Below are 17,494 nucleotides of genomic sequence, written 5' to 3'. Positions count from 1 at the left end.
CTCCAATCCTCCCAACACAAGACAGCCCAAGGGATCTTTCTAAAGCCCAAACCCGACGCTGCCTCTCTCTGCTCAGAACCGTCCGTGGCTCCCCAGTGCCCTTAAAGTCCAGGCTCCTCACCACAGTCTTCAACTGATTGCCAGGTCTGGTTCCTGGGGGGCCTCTCAGCCTTACCTCTCAGACCCCTGTCCCTCACCTCCACCCTGTGGACTGTGATCTGAGGGACTGAACTTCTTCGAGAATCTCGCATATTCCCTTCCATGCCCGGAGCCACATCACTTCACTCTACCTGCCCCAGGTCCGTATTCATCCTCCAGTCTCAGCTCAGATGCCTCTTCCTCCAGGAAGTCCTCCCTCACTCCAAGCTGGGTCAGATCCCCACCTCTGAGTTTATATCCACCCCAGCCCTGCCCACTCTAGGTCGTCACTGTCTGGAGATGGGCTTATCTCCCCACTGGACTGTGAGCCCCCAGAGGGGGCTGCCTCAGTCACCCAATGGGCCCCAGCACCACCCAGCACAGGGCAGGGGCTCCAGGAATGCGTGTGGAATAAGTGAACATGTGTGGATTCTCATTACCTATATCCTTCCCTTCCTGTGCCCAGCATCTCCATTCATTCATTGGCAAATGTTTATTGAGCAACTACTATACACCAAGCTCTGTCAAATGAACTCAACTGGGCACCAGACCAGCCCCCACTCTCAGGGAGCTCAGAGTCTAGTGGGGGAGGCAATATGGAAGCCAATGTAATAATAATTAATAATAAGCGTTTCTTGAGCATTTACCAAACGTCATGCACTGTGTTAAGTGCTTTACTTATTTATTTTATCCGCAAAACAGTTTCATAAGGCAAGTACCATGATTATCCCTATTTTACAGATGCAGAAACTGAGGCTAAGAAAGGTCAGATAAGGGACTTCCCTGGCGGTCCAGTGCTAAGGACTCTGTGCTTCCACCACGGGGGGCACGGGTTCGATCCCTGGTCCAGGAATTAAGGTCCCACATGCCACACACAGCCAGGGAGAAAAAAAAAAAGAAGTCAGGTCACACAGGCTGTCAAGGGACAAACTGGGAATGGAACCAAAGTCTTGCTAGCATCCAAGCTTTATCCTGTGCACGTTTCCAGTCTGAAAGGAAGAGGGACCAAGATGTAACCCACACCCACTAAAATTTAGTTGGGATCTGTGTGGCCAAGAAAAGGGCACCAAGGACAGGGCAATGCTTAACCCAAAGGAGGTATCGCTGATGGTGGGTTCAGTGTTTGGCCCAATTAGGAAGAGACCAATGTCCTTGGCTGGGACTGGGAGCTCCCAGGCTCCTTGACTCTCTCCACCCCATCTCTACCCACCAGGGGTCACTGCCCACCACTACCTACTTCCCGTGAGTCCATCGGCATGTCTAGATTCTCAGGGCTGTGGCTCCTTGTTTTACAAACGAGGAAGTGGCTGCGTGGGGAAGGAAGTGGACTGGGCCATGACCAAGGGTGATTATGATTCATGGGGAAAACCCTTCTCTCCCAAATTCAACCCCTTTGTGTGCAAAAGGACATTGCACTCTGAAAGAGTCTGCCGGGGTCACATGGTGTGGGTAGCTTGGCTTCAGAGGTGCAAACGCCCCCTCACCACCCTTCACACCTTTAATGAGAGTGCAGGCTTGTCTCTGTATCTGGGGGAGTGGGCTGTGTTGAGACCGAGGTATTTTTATCTGCTGGACACACTGGGGCTCCATGGAGGATTTCGCTTGAGGAAAGCGTTGCACGGATGAAGCAAACATTTCAAAATATTGCACCATTTTTGGATCTCGGCACCAGGAAACCCTTGGGGGTGATGAAAGGGTTCTAAAACTAGATTTGGGGAATGGCTGTGCAAGGTGAATATTATGGGATGAAAAGTATGCCTCAGTGAAGCTGGTAAAGCGATTATGACATTTAGGAGATGACTGGAAATTTGGTCACTGACTGGGTATTGAAGATACTAAGGAATTGTTCATTGTTGATTTTGTTTTCACATTTTAGGCAAAATAATGACATTGTGAGGGTTGGTTTTTGTTTTGTTTTGTTTTTCGTGAGTCCTTATCTTTTAGAGATACAGGCTGAAGTATCTCTGAATAAAAGGATACCATGGCTGGAATTTGCTTTCAAATAAATGAGAAAGGATCATGGGTAGGGGAGAGGAAATAAGATGGGCTCAAGCTGGGTGATGGATGTGGGGGGAAGGCCATTGCTCTGCCCTTGATGAGTGTGTAAACTTTGGAAGTTTTCCAGAATAAAATATGGCTTTTAAATTGCTTTTAACCATAACTCTAAACCCAAGTCCAACCCATCCCATACTCTTGATGGGAAAAATGAGGCCCAGAGAAGAAGGATACCTAGCCAGGTCACCCCTCCCAGGTCCTTCTGGCCCTTTGGGGGTCCCCAGAGAACCGTGGCACTCTCTCTGCTCCCCTCCACCTCCCTAATTCTGCCCTTCACTTCCTGCCCTCGACCACCTTCCTGAAAAGCCCAGGCCCTCACATGTACCAACCTCTCCCCCTGCAGCCCCTCACCCCACACTTAGACCCTTCCCTTCTGTCCCTCATTGGCTCTCATACCACAAGCTGGACCTTACCATCACCTGACTCATCTATAATGGGCCACCTCGTGGCGTCCAAAGCGCCCTGTTCTGGGTTTCCTGCTCCTTCTATAACCAGCTCCTCCCACTATCCCCCTCCCTCACTCAGCTCCAGCCACACCGGCCTCTTGCCATCCTCACACTCGTCCAAGACCTTCCTGCCTCAGGGCCTTTGCACTTGCCGAGACTTCTGCCAAAACACTCTTCCCCCAGATCGTCACATTCCCCCTCGGTCACCTCCTTCAGGTCTCAGCTCAAACATCACCTCCTCAGAAAGGCCCTCCCTGACCCCTCCCTACGAAAAGAGCAATCCCTGCCACTCCCAATCCTCTTGCCCTATTTCATATTTTTATAGCACTTATCTCCACCTGACATGATACACTCTATCAGTTTCTTGATTATGGCCTGTCTCCCTCCAATAGGATTTAGCCCCACAAGGAAAGGGTTGTTGCCTGTCTGCCCAGCACAGCGTGGCAGATAGTCAGTGTTCAATAAATATTTGTTAAATGATTGAATGACTTGGAAAAACCCAGGTGAATGAGGTGAGAATGGGGACAAGGAGTGGGGGAAGGGCCGGGTATCCAGCCAAAAGCAACAGCCCGTGCGGAAGGTCTGAGGCTTGCCCCTCCAATCCACTGTTCCCTCTGGTACAGTAGCCTGGGTGTTCTTTCGAGGGTGAGGAATTAAGGGGACATAACAGCCTCCCCAGGACCAAGGCCAGACCTTGCCAGGCCGGCACAGGAAGCCACACCCTGAAGTCAGATCCATGAGTAAATATTGCATCTCCCTCAGCCTCCCTCTGAAGAGATAAGGGGAACAGAAAAGGGGGGTCCAGAAACCCGCTTCAGCTTCGCCCAGGAGGACAGGACAAAGGTCCTGCCACGGGAGCCCAGGCCATCTTACAAATATTAAGTCAGTAGTGGGCGGGGTCTCAGCAGGGAGACAGAATGAGGCGTCCCAGGTCACCTCCCACTCCCTAGGGCATTAATGATGTGGCTGGTGAGAAAAGAGAGCCGGGGTTGGGGGACAGAGCTGACAAAACAAGGTCAGAGAAACTTGTCCCCGGCTGCGGAGAAGATAACGACTTACCCACTCTAACCTCCTGAAGCTAAGGCCTGAGCCTCAGTTTCCTTGTCTGCAAAATGGGTTCTCAGGGAGGGAGGGTGATGCTGGCTAACAGGGAAAGCCAGCAATGTCAACGTGGATAATGAATCATTAGTAAGATATACCAACAATCTGGCCACTTCTCTTCTCTCTGGTCCACCACCTCTTGTTTGGTCCCGGGCCACGCAGTAGATACGATGTGAGCCACATATACACTTTAAGATGTCCTAGTATCACGTGGAGAAAAGTAAAAAGAAACAGGTGAAATGAATTTATTTTACCCAACCTAGGCAAAATGTTATCATTTCAACATGGACTCAATATAAAAAGTGAACAATCTATTTTGCATTCTTTGTGTGTGTGTGTCTGCAACAAGTCTTCAATATTCGGTGGGTTGTCTTTTTTTTTTTCACCTTCAGAATCTTTTTTCTCCAGTTTTATTAAGAAAAGTTGACCTAGGGAGTTCCCTGGCAGTCCAGTGGTTAGGACTCCTTGCTCTCACTGCGGAGGGCCTGGTTTCAATCCCTGGTCGGGGAACTAAGATCCCAGAAGCCACACAGCACGGCCAAAAGGAAAAAAGAAAGAAAAAATGGACATATATCGCTGTATAAGTTTAAAGCGTACAGCATGATGATTTGATTTACATATATTATGAAATGATTATCACGATAGGCTTAGTTAAATCTATCATCTCCTATAGATACAATAAGAAGAAGAGAAAAAAATTTTAATCTGTAGATGTTATGAGATGAAGTTTTAATACCTCCACCTCTCCTCTCATCCTCTCCCCAAAATTTTATCATACTTTTAATTATATCACCGGTATAACAATGTAAATGTTGTTCGTTGCAGAACCTATTAGGAAACTCTGATTACGTGTCCTTTCTCTTCTTTCAGTCGAAGTGAAATTGACCTGCACCACCATGTTAGTTTCAGGTACACAGCAAAGTGATTCAATAGGCCTATACATTACAAAATATTCACCACTTTGGTATGTACTTTTCACTCACAGCTCATCTAAACTCGGATAAGCTAATGGTAGTGGCTACCATACTGGACAGCACGGCTAGACTATTGCAGTCACCCCACTGCCTCCCAGCATCTGCCCTCACCTCCCACAGTCTGTTCCCCACACTCAACCAGAAGATCCTATTGACACCTAAGTCAGCTCCTATCCTTCTTCTGCTCACATCCCTCCCAGGGCTCCCATCTCAGAGTAAAAGCCGAAGTCCTCCTGCAGCCCACAGAGCCCTGCAGGATCCGCCCCTGTTCCCTCTCTGCCCTCACTCACTCTGCTCCAGCCACACCAGCCTCACACTCACCAAAACACTCCTGCCTCAGGGCCTTTGCACTTGCTCTTCCCTTCGCCTGGAATTCTTTCCCCCAGATTCAGCACAGCTCCCCCATGGAGTCTCTACTCCAGTGTCGCCTCCTAAAACATCTTCTCTCGGCCCTACATGAAACAGTGTCCTAGACACCTCCATCCCCTCCCCTGCTTTCTTCTTCTCCATAGCATTATCTCCACCTGATATATTATACCTGTTTGTGTTTGTCAGTTGAGTATCTCCCCAAACAAAAGGTCAGTGCTATGGGGCAGGGATTTTTGTCTGTCCTATTCGTGGCTATAACCCAGTGCCTAGCACAGTGCCCGGCACCTGGTAGATGCTCAGTAAACGTTTGTTAAAAGGTGAGTGAACAATGGCCCCCACGTACCCGGTGCCCACTTTGGGGCAGGCACAGCATTGAGCCTTCCACACGCCTGCTGTCCCTCACTCTCAGAGGAATCCCAGGGAGGTCAGTGTCATGATCACCCACCACCCACCTCCCAGACAGGCAATGACCCCTGCCCAGGGTAGCCAGGTTTACTTTCTGCCCGCTGGGCCTGGCACATAGTAGGTGTTCAAGAAACTGCAGGGCTCAATTGGACCAAATATCTGGGCTCGTGTCCGGGAGCACCTGAGGAAGGGCTGGGGAGGTGAAGGCTGGGAGCAGATCGGGAAGGGCAAGGACAGCAGAGAAGGGTCAGTGTGATGCTGTGGGTGGTACGGAGCCATGGCGGAGTCTGGACAAAAGCCGGGATCTGCCCCCAAGTCTCTAATAGCCACAACTCTTCTCGCTCCTCAGCCAGATGGCAAATCACCAGAAATCTGGACCTCCCTGGAGACTCCTCTCTCTGTGCCACCTACCCCTGGTGTCCAGTTCCACAAACACTCTCTCAGCCTCTGCTCTGTATCCGATCCTGTGCTGGGCAGTGCTGGGGACACGGTGGTGACCACAACAGCCCTGGTCTTGCCCTCCCACGATTCACAGTCCATTTGAAGAAACAGACCAACCCCCTGACAGTAAGGACCCAGGGTGGTCAGGGCTGGGACTGGGGTTGAGGGGTGCACCTAACCCAGTCTGAGAGTCAAGGAGGGCTTCCTGGAAGAGGAGGAGTTTGAATAGGCAATGGAATAGAGCAGAGGGAAGCAGGGGTGTGCTGGGTAGAGAGAGCGCCAGTGAGGCAGAATAACTGGAACAGAGAGTTCCCAGAAGGAAGGGACGTTCCGTGAGGCTGGTCAGGCAGGCAGGGGCCAGGCCATGCAGGGCCACGGTGAGGAGCTGGGCTTTCTCCTGAGGGTACTGGGGAGCCATAGCAGGTTCTGGGCACCACGAGGGGGCCAAACCAGGGCCAGAGACCAGGGAGGAGTTGGGGAGGGGAAGCCAGACAAGGTGGGCGGGAGACCTGGACCAGGGCAGGGGCCACGGGGAGGGAGACAAAGGCACACAGGGCATTTAAGAGGCAGGCGTGATAGGGCATGGTATGCGGTGGGCAGAGGGGGATTGGACTTCAGGGACAAGGCCCAGTCTCTCGGTCCCAGTGACGGTGGATGGTGGCGCCAATCCCTGATAAGAGGACGGGAGGGGGAGCGGGTCTGGGGGAAGATGTTGTCGAGGTCAGTTTGGGACAGGGTGAGGGAGAGGTGCCCAGGGACATCGAGGGAGGGGGGGAGGCATCCTGAATGACACTTAGGATGAGGTCCCGGGCTCAGGGGAGAGGGCTGGGCCAGGACAGAGAAGGGTGAGTTGAGGTCACAGGAGGGGTGGAGGCAGTAGGAGGCGCCAGGTCACCCACAAGTCACCTGGCCGCACCCACCCCTCTCACCTCACACTACCCCCGCGTCAGAGCCCCTCCCTGCCAGGGCAGCTCAGGACGAGGTGCTGGAGGAGCAAACCAGGACAGGTGAGCCACAGGTATGGCCCACTGCCCAGAGGCAGGATGCTCGGGCCTTGGAGAAACCAGGACCCAGAAGCTATTAAGGTACCGATAATAGCACGTTTGTCAAGAATGCTCTTCCCCCAGATTCCTCCATGGCCTCTGCCCAGCATCATCTTCCCAGAGACATCCTCCCTGACCGACCCCACTCTGCCCCCGACTCCAAAATCCCCAGCCCCCTTCCTGGCTTTTTTTCTTTCTTTCTTTTTCTTTTTCGGCCCTACTGAGTGGCATGCAGGATCTTAGTTCCCCCACCAGGGATTGAACCCAGGCCCCTGCATTGGGGGCACGGAGTCTTAATCACTGGACCACCAGGAAAGTCCCTTCCTGGCTTTATTTCCCCCCCCCCCCAGAAGCACTTACCTCCATCCAATGTGAAATAGACTTTGTTTATTTGTTTACCCTGCAAATGTCAGCCCCGTGAGGGCAGGGATTTTACCTACCAGCCTCTAGGACAGTGCCTGGCAGACAACCTAAGCTCACTAAATATTTGTAGGATAAATGAATGAGTGATTTCTTGAGGCTTGCTCAGGGCCAGGCATCGTGGTAAGTATTTCACACTTCATTCTTCACAACAGTTCACGAGGAGTGTACTATCACGACTCCCATTTTACAGATGAGGAAACTGAGGCCCAGTGGGCTCCATAACTTGCCCTGGGTCATGGAAGCTAGGAACAGTGGAGCGAGGTCCAGTAACGTCAACCACACCTCATGTTTGGGACCCGACTCTTCCTGGTGCTGGCTAACATCCTGACATGTAGCATCTGCTCTCAACAACCCTGAGTAGGGGCCACACCATCCCTCTTTTTCAGAGCAGTCAATGGAGACTCAGGAAAGGGCTGCTCCCAGCCCCACTTCCAGTAAGCGCAGAGCCAAGGTCAAAACTGGACTCTCTCTAGCCCCAAAGTCTCCACATACACCCATTTGACATATAGAAAGGACAAGGCCTCAGGAGGAGAAGAGAGAGAATGTGGATTTCTCAGCCCCACGCAGGAGGCCAAGAAGCAGAGCCCCAAAGGAAGTATGCAGCCATCAGCCTTCCCTTCTGTGTGGCTTTGGAAATAGAGCCACACAGGCCTCCCCGCCTGTAAGAACTTGGGTAAGTCAGAGCCCTTACCTGGTGCCTCAGTTTCCCCATCTGCCAGTGGGGCTTCTGACAGTGCTCACGTCACAGGGCAACCACCGAGATGACACCTAAAGGTCACCCACAGCTTTGGGGCTGGGAAAACGGCAGTCACAACAGATGGGTTTTATCCCTTGGTGACCCCCAAGTTCACCAGGGAGACCAGGGACTGGGCCGTGGGTAAGAACTGCCTTAAAATCTTCCCCTGCCCCTCCTTCCTCCTCCCCGATGACCTGGTTCTTCTCCTGGTACCAAACCTGGGCCCTCGGCACAAAGAAGTTTAGGCAGCGCCCCAGGAGGCCTGGCCAGGTCGTGGCCCCTGGCCCGTGCCTGCCACACCTGCTCTGGTACCCAAACGGGGCCCCAGATCCTCGGTGACTCGATCCCTCCAAATTCAGGTGATCTCCCCCGGCTCCAAATCACCGAACCCTCCCACGTCCGGCGCCAGACGGAGCCAAACCCCAACCAGGAAGGGTCTCGGAGCATCGGGCCGCCAACGCCGCTGTCTCCAAGAGCTGGGTTTGGGGTGAAAGATGGTGCTGACCAGATGCGGCTGGCTCCTCCTCAGTGGTGAGCGAGAATGGCGCCCCCAGAACCTCAGCCCCCACGGCCTCGGGGAAGGGAGGGGATCCCCGGCCTGGGGAGGGAAGGTGTCAGCCAGAAATCCAGCACGTCGGGAGGACAGCTCTGCTTCACACAGGCACAATTTGCTCCACTAAGAGTCACCAGTGTGGGGCAGGCCGGGGACCGTCATCCAGAGAGGTTTTCAGGGTGGACTTTGGAGATTTCTAAGAGCGGGGTGTACGCTAGGGCAAGGGAGCCACTGCTATGCCTTCATTCACGTGGCAAACTCTTACTGAGCTCTGGAAGCCTTAACTAGAGCAAGTTGTAACCAGCCACTCTGCCCCTCCCTCAGGCTGTGGTTTGGGAAATTGCCTTCCTCCTCTCAGCCTCAGTTTCCTCATCTATGAAATGGGCCTAACTCCTGGGGTCGTTTGAAGGTCATTCCAAGCAGCGTTTACTAGTGCTTGCTGGGTGCTGTTCTAAATGCTTTCCACGTATTCGTAACCACCCTATGAAGAAGGCCCACCCATGACCCCCCACTCCATAGACCAGAAGCCTGAGGCTCAGAGAGCTCAAGGCACCGGTCGGGGTCACACAGCCGGAAAGCGGCAGGGCTGAGTGCTAGACGCAGAGGCCTCGCTCATAGTCAGCCTTTATCGACACGGAAAGTACCAGAAACCAAGCCAAGCATGTAAGCACTTCTTACGTGAGAACCGCCGCGGCTTCTCAATCCAGGCAACCACACACAATTCAAACCCAGGCAGCCCCAACCAGCTAGTCAGGTTTGGGGCTTATCTGTCGGGTTGAGAACAGAAGGGGTGGAGTGTATTAATCACGGCCCTACTTTCTGCCTCTGGAGAGGCAGAGGAAGGGCGCTGGACCGGGAGTCGGGGCCCAGGGGCTACACGAGGCAGCCTGATCTCGTAAGTGGAGGACTAGTGACTCTCACAGCGGTGGGGTGGGGTGGGGGGAACCCTCTGGGTGGTATCCAAGGTCCTGCAGGCTGAGAGTGTGCTATGAGCTTGCTATGAGCAAAGCCTTAGGCTAGATCCTTCCTCAGATCACAGCCCCCTCCCCAGGACTGAGACTCCACACCTGGCTGACAGTTACTGAGCACTTACTTGTGGTAGGAACACATGTGCCAGGAGCCACGTCTCCTCCTCCATCAAACGTGGGGAGCGGTCAAGTCCACCTCATCCCACCCCTCTGGCTCCTTTTCCTCAGCCGCTTTCCTGAGCGCGGGGGCCGAGATCACTATCACCTCCGAGCCTGCCCAGCCAGCCGAGGGCGACAACGTCACACTGGCTGTCCAAGGGCTTTCAGGGGAGCTGCTTGCCTACAACTGGTATGCGGGGCCCACGCTCAGTCTGTCTTACCTGGTGGCCAGCTACATCGTAAGCACAGGCGATGAGACCCCTGGCCCGGCCCACACGGGGCGGGAGGCTGTGCGCCCCGACGGCAGCCTGAACATCCAGGGCGCCCTGCCCGGGCACTCGGGCACCTACATCCTGCAGACTCTCAACAGGCAATTTCAGACGGAGGTGGGCTACGGACACTTGCAGGTCTATGGTGAGACACCCCCCAGAGCCCCCTTTTCCCCAGCTCGGCTTTCCCATCTCCTTCCCACTCCTTCTTTTAAAAAAAAAAACAACAACAACAAAAAAGAAACTCTAAAAAATATTAAAACCATCAGAAAAAAAAAACTGACCTAAAATAACATTAAAATGCTCACCTTCTCCCAGATGGCTTCTGGGATTAAACCTGCCTCTCATCCTGTTCTTTGCCCCTCTGGCTGGGGGTTCAGGGGCACCACCGGGATCCAGCCATGCCCCCTGCCTGGGGAGGGGGAGGCCCTGGAAGCAGGCAGTGCCCGGCCCCCTCCCCCTCTGTCTGTTGCCCCACAGAGATCCTGGCCCAGCCTGTGGTCATGACCAACAGCACGGCGTTGGTGGAGCGCCGGGACACCCTGCGCCTGATATGCAGCAGCCCCAGCCCCGCCGAGGTCCGCTGGTTCTTCAACGGCGACACCCTGCCCATCGCCGTCCGCCTCGGCCTGTCCCCTGATGGCCGGGTGCTGACCCGGCACGGCATCCGCAGGGAGGAGGCCGGAGCCTACCAGTGTGAGGTCTGGAACCCGGTCAGTGTCAGCCGCAGCGAGCCCATCAACCTGACCGTGTACTGTGAGTCCTCCTGGCCCAGCCCCTGCAGAGATACCCAGTGCCCCAACCCCATAGATGGGGAAACTGAGGCCAGGAGAGAGTGCCCAAGGGCATGCAGTGAGTCAGTAGGCCAGCTGGGGTTAGAAACCAGGGATTCCCCATAAAATGCACTTGACCCATCTCCTAAGCATGAAAGACCACCTTTGAAATTGAATAATCCTTCCCTTTGAATCAGTACCTCCAGGACTGGCTGGTTTTGAAAGGGAGGGGGGACGGCGTGAGTGGTAGAATGGGAGGGGAAATAAAATTAAAAACATAACCAAAGCATGGAGTCATTCCCAGGGGCAGCAGATATGCAGTGTGCCATCCAGAGAAAGGAAGTCACTCAGGTACACGAGGGCTGGCAATGTAGAGAAACTTAGAACCTAGAATCCTACAACCAGGGCATTCTGGATCTAAGAAGCACTGGATTCTAGACTCTGAGAATCCTAGAAACTCTAGAAGCAGAGGTTCTTAGAATCTTAGAATCTAATTCTAAAACCTTAGAGCCACCCAACCCTAGAATCTTAGAAACATAGATTTCTAGAATCTTAGAATCCTAGAACATAGAAATATCTGCTCTTGGAACCCTAGAATTCTAGACTCTTAGAATGGCTTATCAGAAACCATTTAGACTTTTTTTTTTTTTTTAATGGAACCATAGATTTCAAAAATATCTTGAAATGTTGTCTGGCCCAACACCCTCTTTTTACAGAAGAGAAAACTGAGATTCCCCTGAGAGGGAAGGTGATTGTCAAGATCTCAGAGCGAGTTAGAGATCCATGTGGGATTCGAAAAGGCCAGAGCTCTTTTTCCCTCCAGATATTCCCAGGGGCCCATCCTGGTGGAAAGAAAGCCAGGGGGGTGCCCACCTCGACCACCCTCTCCCTCCACTGCCCCATTTCTCTCCCTCCCCCCCCTCACAGTTGGCCCAGAACGCGTGGCCATCCTCCAGGATTCCACCGCCCGCACGGGCTGCACCATCAAAGTCGACTTCAACACATCCTTCACGCTGTGGTGCGTGTCCCAGTCCTGCCCGGAGCCTGAGTACATGTGGGCCTTCAACGGGCGGGCCTTAAAGAATGGCCAAGACCACCTCAACATCAGTAGCATGACGGCAGCCCAGGAGGGCACGTACACGTGTATTGCTAAGAACCCCAAGACCCTGCTTTCTGGATCTGCCTCAGTGGTGGTCAAACTGTCTGGTGAGTCGTCCCCAGCCTGACCAACCCCCCCCCCCTCCATGGAGGCCCAGTTGGACTCAAGCTTTGGCTGCTCTACCCGCCATTAGGCCACCATTTGCCCAAGAGATGATTGGAGAGTGAGAGATTCTCAACCCATGCGTTGGCCCAGTGACAAAGTGGCATATCAGGTGGACCCTCTTCATCCAGGTGACAAAAAGAGGAAGTCTGTGCCTTGTCGCCCAGAAAACAACTGACGAATCAGGCTCTCTTCCTTGAGGGTTGGCAAAGTGAGAAATGGGCCGCATGTCCCAAACCGCGCAGCTGCAGAGTGGGAAAACATTCGGATGTCCCTTCCTACGGGTGCCCATGTTCTAAATTCAGTCTGTCACAGCTGCTGCAGGCTGGACCCACTCCCTGCCAAACAGACAGCTGAACCTCAGCACATCCAACTCGATAACCCAGTTATCTGGCCCAGATGCCGGTGTGCGCATGCACTCCTGGAAAATCACAGCCAGTCGCTGGCAAATGGAAAAACACAGCGAGAGAGGCGCTGTCTTGCCTCTGTCCTTAAACAACCTGGCGGTGGGGGTAGTGCAGACACAGCTGGTTTTCTCAGAGATATCAGGATCCTCAGGGGACGTTTTCTCATCCCCTGGGGATGGTGGCTTTGAACGTTAGGGCCTCATTCATTCTGCCTTGGTTCCTTCCCAAGTGGCCGCCATCTCCCAGGGACAGTGGGAACGGTCCTTCCCTCCCTCCTCCCTCCCTCTTACTAACAGGCTGGGCCTCATCCAAAGGGTGGATAATACTCTTTCACCCAAAGCAGAAATGGCATTCCCAGAGGTAAGTGTACCTCCTGCCCCACCCTACTGGGGCTTTAGCAGCTGGTCTTGGCAGGAGACAGGGGGGTGGACCAGATGACCTCAGGCGCTGTCCAGAGCCCTGTCTGTGCAGGTCAAGATGGGGGGTGTCCAAGGTGTGCAGGTATGTGCAGGGAGTGGGTAGAGTGTCCCCAACAGCCTCCTAAACTGTCAGCACCCCTGCGGCAGGTGCCAGGGGAGAGACAGAGGAAAGGGAGACGCCACCCTTCTTCCACCTGGGGGAGACTGATCTGATGGAGGAGACATGGTCTCTGCCCTTGCAGAGATGGCCTTGAAACAGGGAAGCATAGCCTCCCTATTCAAGAGCTGCCAGTTAGGGAGAAGAGGCAACGCCTCATACTCCATTCTAGCAGTGATGAAGGAGACATAACAGCCACCCTCAGTGAGCTTCCAATCAGATGGAGGAGACACAGGAGACACTTGAGGAGATTTTGTAATCTGATGGGGGAGACATGGTCTTGAGGAGACATGGCTTTTTTTTTTTTTTTTTTTGAGAATTCCTAGTCTGATGGGGGAGACACAGTTCCCACCTTTGGGATACTCCCAATCTGATGGGGGAGTACGAGCCCCCCACTTTCTAGGAATTTCCAGTCTGATGGGATAGACATGCCCCCATTCAAGTTCTGGGGTCCCCAGCCTGACAATAATCTGGAATTTCCAATCTGATGGAGGAGACATGGCCTCCCACCCTCTGGAATCTTTCAATCTGATGGGGAACTATAGCCCCCATATTCTGAGGTCTCTTGAGCTGACAGAAGAGACAACACCTGGAGTACACAGCTCCCAGCTATCTGATGGGGGAGACACGGCCCCCATATTCTGAGAATTTCCAATCTGATGGAGGAGACATGACTCAACCCTCTAGGGTCTTCCAGTTTAATGGGAGAGATATTCCCCCAAAGGCTGGAAATTCCTAGTCTAATGGGGGAAGAGACAGCCCCCATTGGGGTTTCTCAATCTGACGGGTGAAGACAGCTCCCTGGCAGGCAGGCATCGCTGAGACACAAAATCCACCTCCATACCACACAAGTCACCTCCTTCCTCTGTCTCCCTCCCGCCAACCCGCATGGGGAGTGCCAGCCGGGGGATGCATAGGTGAGCTGGTTGGGGGGGTGGGCGGCGGATGCTCTGCCCCACCAAGGCCCAGGTGACCCAGCCCCCCTCGCTCTCTCCCCAGCGGCCGTGGTCGCCATGACAATCGTGCCGGTGCCGACCAGGCCGATGGAGGGCCAGGACGTGACACTGACCGTACACGGCTACCCCAAGGATCTGCTGGTCTATGCCTGGTACCGTGGGCCTGCCTCTGAGCCCAATCGGCTGCTCAGCCAGCTGCCGTCGGGGAACTGGATCGCAGGCCCCGCGCACACAGGCCGGGAGGTGGGCTTCGCCAACTGCTCGCTGCTGGTGCAGAAGCTGAACCTCACCGACGCCGGCCGCTACACACTCAAGACCGTCACGCTGCAGGGCAAGACTGAGATGCTGGAAGTGGAGCTGCAGGTGGCCCGTGAGTGTGTGGGAGGGGACGGGGAGAGGGGGGCCTCTTTTCAGACAAGGGCTCCCAGAAGAGGGGCTCCGCTTTCTCCATCTGACTTGGGACTCCCCAAATGGAGCTCTTGCCTCTTCTGTCAAACTGATGACCTGGACCAGGAGTTGATAGGCTTCCTCCATCAGACTGGGGACACTAAACGGGGCTTCCATGCCTTCTCTCTTCTGTAAGAGGCACACCAGACCAAAGGTTTTAAAATACAGTGCGTAGTCTGAGGGTAAGGCATCCTTTTTCCTGGACCATAAAACACAGGAGATATTGCCTCTACCACCATACTGGAGGAATAAGCTAATGATGGTCGTTTACCTCTCCCATCAGACTAGAGGTATAGAGGGTGGAGCATGCCTCCCTCTTCAAACTCTCATCCTAGACAACGGGGATCATGTTTCATGCTTTGCGTTACAATAAGAGTGAGAACAGAATTCCTACCCTCAGAAGGTAAATGAATCTCTCAAACTGAAATAGGGACGATCTCCTCCATCAGGATGGAGATTTCTAGGTGGTGGGAATTGTGTTCCCTCTTCAGACTGGAAATTCCCTGTGTGCAGGAACAATGTCTCCTCCATCAGACTGGGAGCTCCCAAAAGTCAGGAACAATGTCTCCCCCATCAGACTGGGAGCTCCCAGATGCTGGGGACCGTGTCTCCCCATCAGACTGGGAGCTCCCAAAAGTCAGGAACAATGTCTCCTCCATCAGAATGGGAGCTCCCAGATGCTGGGGACCGTGTCTCCCCATCAGACTGGGAGCTCCCAAAAGTCAGGAACAATGTCTCCCCCATCAGACTGGGAGCTCCCAGATGTTGGGGGCCGTGTCTCCCCATCAGACTGGGAGCTCCCAAAAGTCAGGGACAATGCTTCCCCCATCAGACTGGGAGCTCCCAGATGTTGGGGACCGTGTCTCCTCCATCAGACTGGGAGCTCCCAAAAGTCAGGAACAATGTCTCCTCCATCAGACTGGGAGCTCCCAGATGCTGGGGACCGTGTCTCCCCATCAGACTGGGAGCTCCCAAAAGTCAGGAACAATGTCTCCCCCATCAGACTGGGAGCTCCCAGATGTTGGGGACCGTGTCTCCTCCATCAGACTGGGAGATCCCAGATGTTGGGAACCGTGTCTTCCCACCAGACTGAGCATCCCCAGAGGTCTGAGATGTCATGTCCCTGGAGCCTTGCCTCTCCCATCAGACCAGGAAGTCTCAGAAGCCATGTCCCTGAGTTAAAGACAGTGACCCCCCTCCCTCAGACTTGAAGCTTCCAGGATCAGGGACCCAATCACTGACAGACACCCTAGCACCCTCCCCATTCACTCATCAAACCCTAGTTTCCTGGGTCAGCGTTGGGGGGAGAAGGCTGGTCAATGACAGCAGGCCACCCCCGATGAAGCCTCGGAATTCCTTTTCACTCTGTCTCTCTTCTCACAGTCAACCTCCCTTCCTCGCACAAGGACCAACGCCACCTTCCTGAACCTGAACCTGGCACAGGCTGAGCATGGGGCGGGTGGGGCCGCTGGGAGGCCAGGGTTGGGCAGGGGAGCAGAAGGAATGGGGGCACTGGGGACCTGGTCCCCTACCTCCCTGACGGCCTCCTCCACCCCTGTGCCCCATCCTCCCCCACAGCCCTGGAGTAGCACCATGGCCCTGGAGACCTCCAGAGAGACCAGCTCTTCGTGCCACCCTCCTTGTTTCCTCCCCCTGAGTGGAGGACCACTTGCTTCCAGCAAGGATGCAGGACCATGGTTCACGGTTCTCCTGCTTCCACCCTAGAGTTAGAGCCAACAGGGCCCTACTCCTTCACTGAGCTGTCGGAGAGCCACAGAGGCTATAAACATCCTGGTTAACACACGCCTGTGTCAGCCTCTCCTTCCACCACTCCCAGCCCTGCCATTCCCGGTCATCACACTCGCTTCTTTTCCCACCCAGGATTCTTCTCAGTCTGGTTGCATGCATGCAAAGGGGTGCCCAAAGCACAGGGCTCCCAGCCCCCACTGCTTGATGTCAGGACCTTAGGCCCTTCCCACATCTCCCAGGTTATATCTGAGGGTCCTGCTTCCCAGTGACCCAAAGAGTGCCTCTCCTGTGGTACAAAACAGCTGCCCTGTTTGAACACGGCCCTCCCCTACACTGCGCCTCACTCCATAACCCAGGGACTGATTTGTGCACAGGACAAAGAATGACCAAATTTCTCAAGAAGCGTTCCAGCATCTTCTGGCCCTCATCCATTTAACCAAAGATGCCCTTTTGTGTCCTCCATTGTCCTGGGATTCCCCCACCCCCCACGCCATGTATCTCAAACATCACTTGCACAGTCCTAAAAATATCTCCCTCCTCCTCTAAACACACAAAAAAGCCCCTATGAATAAATGAATGCAAATGGGGAAGGGGTGGGGTTGAGGGGTGGAGAGCAAGGGAGCGGGAACCAGAAGGAGTGTGTCTTCTAACTCCTCTCACTAGTAGGGTATGAGCCGCAAGCCTAACCCAGCCAGGATGACCTACTATGGGGAGACTCTTGGTGTTAGTCAGAAGTGGTAACAGCAGACTCCAGGCTTGGGGTAGAAAGAGAGATTTGGGCAAGGATGGAAAGGCCTAGTAGAGAGATTTCCCAGAAACTTTCAAGACAGATCCTTTCTGGGGATGGCCACGTTGAGCTGAGATGGTGAGTGGTGAAAGGCTCCCAGAATAAGGGTTATAAAATCTGGGTTAGAATCCTGCATTTGCTATGGATTCACTAGACTCTCAATTTGTCCATCAGCAAAAATGTGTGGACTTAGGATAGACTAGAGTTTTCCAAACCATTTTATTACCCTCAGAGCCCTTTCTTCAAATGTGAACTTATGTGGTAGGTCAATATATTATTTAAAATAGCAATGCAATAAAAGTAGATATCAATTCAAAAGCTATAGTCCTCTCTCTCACCTAATTTCTACACATTTTTGAAAAATATCCTTAAATTTAAATAATACTTACATTAGAAGCAATTAAAATGCAAAATACCAACCAGAATCAATTGCCAGTGAAAACATTATATATATATAT

The 17,494-nt window shown here is 53.5% G+C and overlaps 1 protein-coding gene across 1 annotated transcript; it reads left to right on the top strand.

The window, feature by feature from the left end:
- Window positions 1-8,625: 8,625 nt before the first annotated feature.
- CEACAM16 (CEA cell adhesion molecule 16, tectorial membrane component) lies at window positions 8,626-15,948 on the top strand. The gene is made up of 6 exons (XM_065898298.1): window positions 8,626-8,662; window positions 9,881-10,225; window positions 10,561-10,836; window positions 11,781-12,059; window positions 14,097-14,423; window positions 15,884-15,948. The coding sequence occupies exons 1-6, from the start codon at window positions 8,626-8,628 to the stop codon at window positions 15,946-15,948; spliced, it is 1,329 nt and encodes a 442-aa protein (XP_065754370.1).
- The last annotated feature ends 1,546 nt before the right edge of the window (window positions 15,949-17,494 follow it).

The sequence above is a fragment of the Phocoena phocoena genome, chromosome 20, assembly GCF_963924675.1.
Source record: "Phocoena phocoena chromosome 20, mPhoPho1.1, whole genome shotgun sequence".
NCBI lineage: Eukaryota > Metazoa > Chordata > Mammalia > Artiodactyla > Phocoenidae > Phocoena > Phocoena phocoena.
Note: the sequence above shows the minus strand (reverse complement) of the source record. Positions and strands in the feature narration are given on the sequence as shown.